The sequence below is a fragment of the Vigna unguiculata genome, chromosome 1, assembly GCF_004118075.2.
Source record: "Vigna unguiculata cultivar IT97K-499-35 chromosome 1, ASM411807v1, whole genome shotgun sequence".
In the NCBI taxonomy this organism is placed as follows: domain Eukaryota; kingdom Viridiplantae; phylum Streptophyta; class Magnoliopsida; order Fabales; family Fabaceae; genus Vigna; species Vigna unguiculata.
The window spans coordinates 12,108,512-12,121,606 of NC_040279.1; the positions used below are offsets into that span (position 1 = coordinate 12,108,512).

General features: G+C 37.4%; 1 protein-coding gene across 1 annotated transcript; it reads right to left on the reverse strand.

Annotated features, from left to right (window-relative positions):
• Positions 1 to 4,534: 4,534 nt before the first annotated feature.
• Positions 4,535 to 7,611, reverse strand: LOC114185602 (transcription factor MYB63-like). Its single transcript, XM_028073439.1, has 3 exons — positions 7,220 to 7,611; positions 5,975 to 6,104; positions 4,535 to 5,852 (listed from the first exon to the last, which is right to left on the reverse strand). Exons 1-3 carry the CDS (start codon positions 7,356 to 7,358, stop codon positions 4,898 to 4,900), a joined length of 1,224 nt encoding a protein of 407 aa, XP_027929240.1. The 5' UTR covers positions 7,359 to 7,611; the 3' UTR covers positions 4,535 to 4,897.
• Between the last annotated feature and the right edge of the window lie 5,484 nt (positions 7,612 to 13,095).

The following is a 13,095-nucleotide window of genomic DNA, read 5'->3' on the forward strand; positions in this document are numbered from 1 at the left end:
GATGGTGCCGCGTAGGGGGGATTAGCGTGGTTGATGTCGGTGCGGGTTAGAGGGTGGTCTATGCGGTCATTGGTGTTTTGTCGATTATTGTGACGGGTATCACGTGGGGGAGGCAGTTTTCGGATTGTCTGGGGTGGGATGGTCTATCTCTTTTGAAGAAACGTCAGAAGTGGCCAACATGGATCAATTCTTCGATTTTGTCTTGAAGTGCCATGCACTCATCTATGTTATGGCCGTTGTTCTGGTGATATTTGCAATACTTGGTCATATCGGTATTGGCGAGTTCAAGGTTTTGCGTGGTGGTGGGATGAGGTCTGCTTGGAGGGCTTCCTCGAGAAGTCGTGATCTGGGAACGTTCAGCGGGGCGTATATGGAAAATCGTGGTGGCATAGGCTCTCTAGGCCTAGATTTAGAGCATGAGGGTGGTTTGTCTGTCTTAATGGCAGAGGGTGTGTAGTCGGTGCAGAATTTGGTGCGCAAGGTTTTCATCTCCTCCATGCAAATGTAATCCGCAGCACAAAGCTTGAGTTCATGCATAGAGACCAGTGGTCTAAGATAGATGTTGTCAACAAACGGGATGAGTTTCAATGTAAGGGCCATGCATTGTAGGATCATCTTTTGAGTGAGGTTTGGCATGCAGAGGGCGACTTTGCTGAAACGATCTATAAAGGCCCTGAGCATCTCATCCTTTTCTTGTCTGATGTTGAGGAGGGATAGGGGATGGCCTAATGAGGACGACTGCATCCGAACTGGATGGTGAAAAGGTGGGAAAAGGTGTCGAAACAGTCAATGAAGTATGGAGGTAGAGAGGTAAACCATTCCAGGGCTGGGCCTTTGAGGGTGGTAGGGAAGGCTTTGTAGAACACGACGTCTTTGGATGTGTACAGGGCCACATGGGTGATGTACACTTTGAGGTGCTCGTCAGGGTCTGTGTCTCTGGCATAGGGGTCCAATGTGAAGGGCTCCCACTAGCTAGGAAGGGGGGTGGTGGTGATGACGTCAATGAAGGGATGACAGCGTCTGGGTTGGTGTGGCGGCAAGGGATGTGGTGGTATGGGGTGTTGGATAATGGTGGGGAATATGGTGGTGTAGTGGTGAGGAGGTATATGTGTGGTGGGGAGGGTAGCGGTAGGATGAATAGTTGCAGGTTGTGTGGGGATAGTGGTTGGGTGCTGGGTGGTTATGCGGTAGGCGGATATGGGGGTAGGATTTTACTCACTTTCTTCTTTGCTAGGTTGGTGCACTGAGGTTTTGGGGTCCTCAGGTAGCTTTTTACCTTTCCCTTTCTGCGCGAAGTCAACTTCGATTTTCCTTCTAAGCTTGGAGTTCTCTTGTCTTAGTGCTTCCATTTTGTCAGCATTGCACTTCTTCAGATCAGCAAGCTCTTGTTGCATTTTGGCCTACCCCTCGAGGATAGCGGCCAAGTTTAGGGTGTTGCCTGTGGGCATGGTTGGGTTTGCCTCCGGGTCCTTCACGATTCCAGCTCTACTACGGGTAGAAACCATTCTCGATAGTATTCAGATTGCTTGGTAAGACACTAACTTATGCCCCACGGTGGGTGCCAATTGTTCTTGCAGAAACAATAACTGAATGTTAGGAGCACAAATCACATCTTACCCCAATCGTTGACTTCTCAGACTGGTTTCTCCTTGACTTGTATGCTTCTTCTCCTAATGTTGGCGGTCTGGACCCTTAAAGGCTTAGCTGCGAAAAGGGCTCCGACGATCAACTCAGCAAAGGCTCTCAAAAGTCAAATCTCATATTAGTGAATTAATGAAAGCGTACCTTTAATTTCTGGGGTCCACGTGTATTTATAGAATCATTAATTGTGTCTATTCCCATTTTGGGGGTTGGTCCCCCTTCTAGCCATTTTGCGCCAATATTCAGATGTTTCGATAAGCTTGGGCTAAGCCCAAGTTCTGAGCATCTGCGAGGGCCTAAGTTTGGAGTTAACGACTTTTTCATTATACTGTATCCTTTATAGTAGGCGACCTAGGTCGTCACGTATGTAATCTTATTAGGTTGACTATCTGTTTATTGTTTACATCATAGGACTATATATAGGCGATTTAGGCCGCATGGTTATCTAAATTTTCCTAGGTATAGTACATAAACATTCTCTAATTGAATATTATGAATGTTATCATTTGTCGACCAATCACGAGAGAGAGAGAGAGAAAAACTATGTAGATTGAATACTGAAAGAGAATATCTATATTATTGAAGCCACAAAATTACAATATTCAAAATACAAATTTTGAATGCTTGAAAAGAAAACTGATAATTCACAATAAGCAATACACTCTTATTGATTATTAAGAACTTTTAAGTGAAGAATGATGAAGATATTTGAAGATATATGAGTGTATGAAGATATTCTCCATCAACTGTCAAATGACATAGTGCAACTATAAATATCAAGGCCTAAATGAAGAAGAGCAAGTGAGAAAAGAAAATTTATCAAAGTACTGAAATATTGGCAAATCTATTCTTGAAGAGAAAAGAAAAAGAGAGAATACATTGTGAGCTTGTACTATCATATCCAATTGTTAGAGAGTGATATTGGGTTGAGCAAAACCATTGTAAATCCTTCACAGCGTGAAGTGAACCATGTGAGCATGAGATAATTTTGATAATTGTAATTGTGAGTTTTTGATCTTAGGGAGAAATTGAGACAGAATACCTAGAGTGGTGAAACTTGTTGTGATTTGTAGAGGTTTATTCTTGTGTTCCTAGAGAGGATAAACTTGTGAACTTAGAGACAAGTGACTCGTTGTAAACTAGAGAGGTTGATCCCGTTGTTAGTTAAAGGTATTGATTAGTGAATTTCTTAAGTAAATGGATTAAGAGACTGGACGTAACCTCATGTGAAGCTGAACTAGTATAAATCTTTGTGTGCATTATTCTCTGCCTTACTTCTTACATTAATTATATTTGTTATAGTATGAAAGCATAAAAAGATTTTCAAATATTTACGAGTTTGATTCAACCTTCTCTTATAAAGTTATATTACACCAACAAGCTTAATCTATCTAACTTTATGTCTTTTTTTTTTATTTATAGTGCACTAGATAATTGCATTAGACAATTAGTGCATGACAGTAATTAAGTGAATTCTATTTAATTACACTAGCGTCAACAATCACATGTGTTAATTTGTCATTTTCTAAACATAACGTTGATTTAACGAAAAAATCACATTATGTCTTTTTAAACATATAAGGACCACGTTGAATGAAAATTTATAGAGAAAAAAAAACATAAAATTATTATTAGAAATACAGGAACAAAAAAGTAGTAACAGATATAATCTAAATTTGCGTCTACAGACGCGTCCTAAGTAAACGATTTCCCATGTATGTGTGATTAGGGCAACTCGTGCATATACACAGTCAACGTCGGTGGATGTGGTACAACAACGACACATACTTAGACTCCGTCATATTCAATAGCTTCCATCAAATCAACATCTACCTTTGATCAGATCAACGCTTTACTTCTAAGATTTGTAAAGGCACATCAACCATACACTAAACTCACTGAAGTTCACTGCTCAACCTCATCATTGATTACAATACTCAACCCGAATTCCAACACCCCATAGGCATTTGGTAGATTTATTGTAATGAACAAGCAGCAAATGATGACCGCACCCACTAGGTAGCTCTAGTTTGGTAAGATCTTGTCCAAATCATTACTTCGTCTTAAGCATTACAACCTTACATTTTTTTTTTCTTTACTTTCAAATTTATGTCATGTGCTTCTTACTTTCTACGTTTTAATCGAAATGACTAAAAAAATTTACATTCATGTATTGTGAATTAGCTCTACTCAATCATTTCTAATCGGACGTTAAAAAGTAATGTAAAATAAGATATACGTACATATTTATCTTCTAGGAGTTTTAACAATAGCTCTAAAAAAATATTTAGAGGGATCACTTAACAGATGTAATCTATAAAAATTTCAAGATAAAAGAGTCGTATTTCTTAAAACAAGTTCTTAAATTAAAACTCACATTTTGATTTTATATTTTGGTTTTTATTAAAATAAAAATATAAATTAACTATTTTTATTATGATAGTAGTAGTGTTAGAGAGCAGCACGTCGATTAAATAGTGTGAGGCTGTTTTCCTTAATTAGAGGTATTGAGTTCCACAACTACATTAAATGCTCAAAAATAGAGTTCTGTAATGAACAGTAATTGTATTTGACTTATTTGATTGAGAGGCTATTGAGGGTGCGTATCCAACACACTACTTAAAAAGATGTTCGCGCTTTTAGGTGATTAACATCATGCCATGTAATATCGGGTGCGTGCGTCCCCTCATTTTCTCAATTTTTTTGTAAACAAAAATTTAATATTAATAAATGTTAATAATTGTTAGTTCAATTAATCAAGAGTTATTTAGCTGAAATAAGTACACAAGTTTGTAAATTGAAAATTAAAAAGTAATATTGAGAGAAGTTATGTCCTTAAAGTTCACTTGACTGAAAGTCGGAAATCAATGGGAAATTGACTTGGTAAAACACATATTGTGGCAAACTCTACGTGCTACAGTGGTAGTCGTTTATACTTGCAAGCTTATATTATTTGAATTCTTCAAAGGTGTGGGGACATGAAGAAAAATGTCACACTAGTGGCAGTAAGTGGAGAATATCACCTACCCACTTTCATGGTGTATATGATAGTTGTTGTTTACCAACAATTTATTCAATATACTGCATATTTGTGCTTCAATCTACAACCTGTTCTAACTTGATTTTGGAGGGGATACGTGAAATCCATCGTACATCAAAGAGACCTATTCTGCTTGATTAATTTATCATAGTCAGTATACCTACTAAGTAAATCACTGTTTCGTGATTGATTCTTACATATGGACTCGTTTTCCAACTACTGGTCTGTATTAAAGTAGAGACTAGTATTTTGAGGGGAAGAGGGCCATAATTGTATAGAACCAAAGTCCAATTCAGATTCTGCTTGTGTCATACCATCGAAATCAAATGCCTGAGTGTGGTCCATTTCTGGCTCAACTGCATAGTTCTTTGGTAGGAAATTATGATCCTTGTTTGACTCCTTTATCTCACCTACTACTCCAAACTCATTCTCAAAATCATGGGTCCACTTCCTTGCTTCACCCTCTTCTCCAAGAATGATGTTTTGGTTGGCTGAGAACTCACCTAATTGGACTTCGTTTGATTGAAAGGATCCAGGGCTATCATCATCTAACAACTTCCAAAACTCATAATCTGGTTCCCATGGAATTTCAATCAGGTGGTCTGGTTTATCCACCTCTTCTAAAATATGGTCGACATCATAAGCTCCTAGGTAGGATAATGGAGAAGCCAGTTGTTGTTCTGGTTTGTGTGTAACTTTCTGGTCTGAATTTACAATATCTGTCTCAACAGAATATATTGATACAGATATTGGAGACTCCAATTTCTCTTCTGGTTTGTGTGCAACATTCTGGATTGAGTTCACAATATTTGACTCACAAGAAAATGAAGCTGATGACTCTTTTGGATCCTCAGTCATGCCAATTAGTTCACTTGACACTGCTTTTTCTGAATCCTGCTCAATTTTATCTTCCATAGATAGTTGCTCTGATTGGTCACAAAATGCCTCATTATAAGGTGTTGTGCTCTTATCCGAATTTAGCCTCTCAATTGAGAAAAATGACTGAGAGGAAGAGGAAGAGGTGGAAGTTATTGTTGATTCTGGCTTGGATTCCTCTGTACTTGATTCTGAAGTTTTTTTAGGGGCCAACCTTTTCTTTAAGTGGGTGTTCCACACATTCTTGATCTCATTGTCTGTCCTACCAGGCAAACGTGATGCAATCTTTGACCACCTGAAACCCATTTGTGTGGAAAACATAGTTAGATAATCTAGTAATTCCACAATTGAGAAAACGAAAGATAAAAGTAACATTACAAGAAAACTTCTTTCTGGTTTGAGACATAAGAGACATACTTGTTTCCCATGGCCTTGTGAAGCCTTATGATGGTTTCCTCTTCCTCTGGTGTAAAATGGCCTCTCTTCACATCAGGTCTTAGATAATTAATCCATCTCAAACGACAACTTTTTCCACATCTCAGAAGCCCTTTTTAAAATGCGAAAAATAAGTGTAAGAAAACTTTGATAACATCTATACCAGTATTAATAGAATCAAATATTAGTACTTCCAATTCTCTAGCATCATGCTTTAGAAGGCATGAAAATTGCAAATTCTTTAATTAAACTATTACTCTTGTATACTCAGAACTGCTTCCAAACACCAATACTCTTATTCACGGTGAATATATGTACGATAAGACAGTAGTACTCGTTTATCTCCTTCTTGAATTTTACAATTTCTAATTAGTCCACTTTTAATTTAATCACACTTTTTGTTTTGCCTGTCCTACTTTAGACTAATTGAAACCAATGAATAGACTGAAATAATTAGAGACCAAAACACCCGAACAGTATGAAACAATAGTTTGCCTACTTTAAGGAATGCAGGAAATTAGTCATAATCCAGAGCAGGAAACATCAAATTTGAAACGAAGTGCATTTCTTTTAAGTGCTTGAAATAATTTCTTTTTCTGTGATGAAGGAATTCATTAGCCTTATGTCAGAGTCTCCATGTGCAAGAATAATGGTAATTTTCCATTTATAGCAAACAATCATGGTGATGGATGGGCCATATTAATGGTAGGTGGGCATGCATAATCAGAAATTAGTCATTTAAAATGTGTCATATTTTCATTGAAATTATAGGCAGAAGGAGGGCCCACAATTATAGAAGCGATAAACGAGCAATGCTTCAAACTATCTTTACCAACATGAGAGAAACCAAAAGTCACCAAAATCTGCCAACCTATTCTTTTTCCTATCAGCAGTAGGTAGCAGCGAATTGCCCTTGAATGAGACAAACAGTCGATGAAACAATGCAAACGCAGAAACTGGTTTTATCACAAATTACACAGGTTTCCACAGAAATTGTGATGATTCCTGTAGTTCACTAAAGTGAACGAGATCAAACACAAAAAGAGAGGTTGAAACTTGAAACAGATGTTTCTTATCAAAAGATTACCAAAAATTACCAAGACAAAGCATTCTATAAATCAAAGACACACATGCACACACGCATACATGATAAAACACAGGTATACGTACACGCATACACATCCATGATCAAATAAAACATATCACATTTAAAAGAAATGTAATTACCAGCTTGTTTTGGAAGAGCGCGCCAGTTTTCATGGCCATATTTCTGGATAAAGGCTATGAGTTTAAGATCTTCTGCAGGGCTCCACGGACCTCTCTTCACTTGAGTCTTGTCACAACATGGTGCTCTTCCTTTCCCCATGATAATAATCTCTTATCACAGTTTTCCCAACCCTTTAGATCCTACTTATATACGCACTCTTCCACTTTCTATGACCTGTGTTATCTGGTTTTTTTCTCTCTCTCATATACTATCACTTGAATAATGCATCACTATTGTGTCTCCCTTTGGCTACATATACTAGCTGGTGCAGAAAGTGAATGCTCTCAAAGAAATGAACCCACAAGGGTCATGCCACAAGTTAGTATGCTGAGATGCTATGCAATAAATAGAAGGAAATCTAAGTAAACAATGTTTTAATATAATATCTATCATGCATATGTATTGTAATAAATAAATAAATATCTGTTGCCTATTTAATATGAAACCCCTTGATATTTTTTTAAAATTTGTGTTTACACAAATGATTTAGGATTTGAGTTTTGTCTGTTCGTTTGGAGGTTTGCTATGTATACGCGTACGGGATTGGGATTAGTGCCACCAACTTTCTGAAAATTGATATCACTTCCCTTCTTTATGAAGTCAACATTCTCCTAAATTTCAACTCACCAAACTAAAATATGGTTGACCTCCAGAAACGTTTTGTTAAAATTAAATTATAAAATAAAAATCTGGCTGATTATTTCTACAAAGTTAACGGTAGTGGTTAAGTAGAATTCTCTCCAAGATTTCAACTCAGGTCCTTATGATTGTAAGTTTATCTTCCATTAGTTAATCAGTGTTGGAAAATAAATTACCAATTTTACAACTATAATAGAATTATTTATATGAAAATTGTTACTGAAAGCAATGAAACACGCATAATGAAATGACGTAACACTTGGGTGTCTACTTATGTAGAAAATTTAATGGTTAGCATGAGTTCGATGCATATTCTTCCTCTCTTTTTTCCTGAAGTTCAAAATTGGCACTAATTCTATATCTAATATTTCTAGATTTGTTATCCACTGCTCTTTATCCCTCCTTTCCACATATGCTGTCCATTGTCTTGTGTTTTATTTTTTATTGTTAGTTGCCACTGTTATATTTTTATCTTTCGGTAGGAAGTATAGGAAGTACTGAGATATAGGTTAAAATACCTTTTTAGTCCTAATTTTTGTCAAGTTTTTATAAATTAGTCATAATTTTGATTTTGTGTTCAAATAGGTCCTAATTTTCGTCAATTTTGTTCAATCGGGTCTTTTTTGCTATAACCGTTTAAATCATTAACCACCATGAACAGTGACTACCACGTGTCACTTCGTAGTTTTTTTGAATTTTTTATTTTTATTTTTTTAATTTTTTTTAATTTTTTTTTATTTTGTTTTTAACTTTTTTTAAATGTACGCGTGTTAACCCAGTAGCGTGCCACATGTTACTTCGTGGTTTTTTTGAATTTTTTGGAATTTTTTTTAATTTTTTTTGAATTTTTTAAATTTTTTTTTAAATGTCCATGTGTCAACCCAATACTATGTCACGTGTCAAAGTTAATGTTCTATATTCAATTTGGTCCCTATATTTGTTATTTATGTTCAATTTAGTCCCAATTTTTGTTAACATTAACCAATTTGGTCCCTATCGAAGATGTGACCTAATTTAATTTTTATATCAAAGTTATAATGATGTTAATTTTAATATATTATATAAAAATATTTAATAAAAAATGTGAATTTTAATATAAAAATTAAATTTGGTTTCAATTTGGAGAGGGACCAAATTAGTTAATGTTAATAAAATTTTTGACTAAATTGAACAAACATAACAAATATATGGACCAAACTGAATATAAAACATTGACTTTGACATGTGGCACGCTACTGGGTTGACACGTGGACATTTAAAAAAAATTCAAAAAAATTCAAAAAAATCAAAAAAAAATAAAAAAAATTCAAGAAAACCACGAAGTGACACGTAGCATGATACTGGATTGACACGTGTACATTTAAAAAAAATTCAAAAATTCAAAAATTCAAAAAATTCAAAAAAAAAACAGGAAGTGACACGTGGCAGTCATTGTTCATGACCGTTAATGATTTAAATGGTTTTAGCAAAAAAGGACGCAATTGAACAAAATTGACGAAAATTGGAACCTATTTAAACACAAAACCAAAATTAGGAATTATTTGAAAAAACTTGACAAAAATTGTGACCAAAAAGGTATTTTAACCTAAAATATAATATAATTAAATGAAACATTACACAAAATAGTAATAGAAACAAGGTCCTGGAGTAAAGCCACTACTCCTTACAGTTATCCAACGAAAACATAAATGAACTCGGGCACACCACGATGCCACTAACAAATTATAGGAAAGGGTCAACAGTAATTCAAAATAAAATCCAGAGACAAGACACTACATGGGCCATAGCCCTAAAGAAAAGCCCAAATAAACGGTAATCCAGTCCAAGCAAGCTATGCAGCGGAGTCACCATTTCTCTGTTGACCACGAGTATTTCTCGCATATGCTCACATCAATAAATTGATGATCATTGCAAAGAGAGAAAACCACACACATAACAATCAAACAAGCAAAGGGCAAGCTAGAGCAGAAAATTATTTATCATACAAGTACATACAATTTTATAGGCCAAGGTACACGTGCCAACCAATCATGTTATGACTTGCAAACAATACACTAAGACTCAAGACATGACTCATTCGGATACATATAATTAGTCAGATTCAGCGGATACTTGCACTTGTGTTGGCCTTTACTGCTCTACCAAGCTAAATGTTACTGTGTTTCTTTCCCCCACACACAAGGTTAGCCCTTAAAGTGTTTCAGGCCTCCTACTACTCTCACCACTTGAGTCAGTACGCTCTATATGAGACTAACTAACTCTTTAGAGTGTCAGGATACAATCCTTACCTTGAATTCTTACTAAATTATATAGATGGTGCACCACCATGATCTCCCACTAACATGGGTCATGGAATTACGTCTCGACCAACTAAGGCACCACGATGAGGTCTCACCTAGAGACTCATGGAATTACGCCCTAACCAATGAGGCACCACCAAGAAACTATCGTGGAAAAACCAACATCATGCTTCCAATAATCAAGATAGAATCATTTATCATGCCAAAACCATGCCACTTTGATAACCAATCATCCCATTCAAGTCACATGCCAAGATCATATTAAACTTATCATTCCCAACCCATAAACCATTTAACTCATCCATATTCATACACTTCATGCTTCAAATAAGGAAATCCAAACCAAGCTCACAACTAACAACTAAAAGCATGAAAAGAACAATCATGGAGTAATTCCCGCGCTAGTCTCGCTCAAGCTAGGGACCCTCGCTCAGGCAAAAGAGGTCTTTCGCTCAAGCTACAGGGCCTCTCTTAGGCGAGACTGTCAACAAAGAGCCTTGCAAGACTTGCGAGTTCTCGTTGAGGCGAGCCCTCCTCGCCTGAGCGAGGCCACCCCTCGCCCAAAGGTGAGGTTCCTCGCCTGGGCTACAACTACAGCGACATGCCTCAAGCTCCCACGCGTTCTCGTTTAGGCGAGCCCCTCTTACCTGAGCGAGATAGTACCTCGTTCAAAACGAGAGCTCTCCGCCTGAGCCAGAGCTCAAGTGCGAACCTGAGCCTGTTTCTGCTAGTCTCGCCTAGGCGAGACACGCTCACCAAGTGCGAACCAGATCTCGCCATTGTCCTTCCTGCAACAGCCATACACACAAATCCAAATAACATAACCAGGCAATCCACACATTCACAGTAGCATACAATTCGTATAAGACAAGAAACAAGTAGATTTATGGAAAGTACTAATGACCCTAGCTTCCCTTACATAGAAATAAGCTAGTACAAGACTTCCACACCAAAATAGTGAGCACAACAGCTCCGAGAGTAGCTTAGTGAGGTGGAAATTAGTGGAACAACAATGAAACTAGATCAATAAGGGAAACCTTAGTTGGAACCAAGGCAATAGAGCTAGAACGTAGGGAATATCAGTTGGGAGATTAACTTACGGGGAACAAGTGGAGTTCTTCAAGCTCAACGAAAAGCGGAAGTGAAACCCTAGTAGAGCTTAGCTGTTGTTCTAAGAGAGGGAGACTGTTTTCTGAAAGTGGAGTGAAATGAATGGGGTTAGGACAGTTTAGGTCCTTGGCTCCTAATGGGCTAGCCCTAGGCTCAACATGATTTAGGGCAACCCTTTAAAATAAAGGCAGAAATGTAAGTGGGCCTTACAAGAAAAAATATCATAATCTTATAATGATTGATTTTCTTCCTAAAGTTGTCGTTTGAGAGAAAAAAAAATAATTTTAGATTTCTTTTGATTTGTACTTCCCTTACTTGCTAATTTCTATGTATCGTAATAAATTTATCGTTGTTGTTGATAAAATCAAAAAAGCAAATGATGCTCATTTCCCAAAAATATTTGCATTTCAATCTTTTAAAAAGGATAATTTTCCCATAAAAAAGTGGAGCCCTAGTAATTGCTGTAACATCCCATTTAGTAAATAAACTTAATTAAATGAGATATCACACGCAATATAATATAAAGAGCCACATAGTGAAGTATATCTGTGTTTACCATTACAGTCATCCAAAATATACTCGATTCACCGAATGCAAGACTCTAAGACTCAATTATCCGGATACATATTAGGTCGGATTCACCGAATGCTTGCACTGCCTCTACTGCTCTATAGAGTCATTGTCAATGGGTTTCCCCCTACCACGCATAAGATTAGCCTTCAAACATCTAAGGTCATTATCTTGCCAAAGACTAAGGCCTCATGCTACTCTCACCACTCGAGTCAGTCTGCTCTATGTGAGACTAATTGACTCTTTAGAGTTTCAGGATGCAATCCTTACTTGAATCCTTACCTAATTATATACATTGAGGCACCACTGCTTTGTAGAGCCATTGCCAATGGGTTTCACCCTGCCACGTACAAGGTTAGCCTTCAAACATCTAAGGCCATTATCATGCCAAAGACTAGCGCCTCCTACTACTCTCACCACTCAAGTCAGTCCGCTCTACGTGAGACTAACTAACTCTTTAGAGTTTCAGGATGCAATCCTTACTTGAATCCTTACCAAATTATATACATTAAGGCAGCACCATGAAGCCTTAATAAGAGGTTCATGGAATTACCTCCATCACATATGGCACCACCATGAGATCTCACCAAGAGGTTCATGGAATTACGTCCATCACATACGACACCACCATGAGATCTCACCAAGAGGTTCATGGAATTACATCCATCACATACGGCACCACCATGAGATCTCACCAAGAGGTTCATGGAATTACGTCCATCATATATGGCACCATTATGAGATCTCACCAAGAGGTTTATGGAATTACGTCCAACCCATACCATAACCATGTCTCACCAACCAACCATAGATTTATCATGCATACCAATCTCATGCCAATATACAAGCAACCGCCCAATCATGTTTCATACGCATATTCATACCAAGCTCATCAATTCCAGTCCATACATCATTTAATACATGCATATTCACATACTTCATGCATTCAGTAGGGTAATCTAATCAATCATGTGCCCATCAACCAAAAATAGAGAAGAAAAGGGCACTTGAGCACGTCCATGCACAGTTCTCGCTCAGGCTGGAAGCACTCGCTCAAGCGAGAGAGGTTCTCTCGCTCAAGCGAGCTCCTTTCGCCTAGGCGAGAGCTCGAGCAGTGGAATAGTAGGGCTTTCGCATTTTCTCGCTTAGGCAGGTCCTCCTCGCTTGAGCGAGATGACTTCTCGCTTAAAACTGGAGCTCGTCGCCTGTGTGATAAC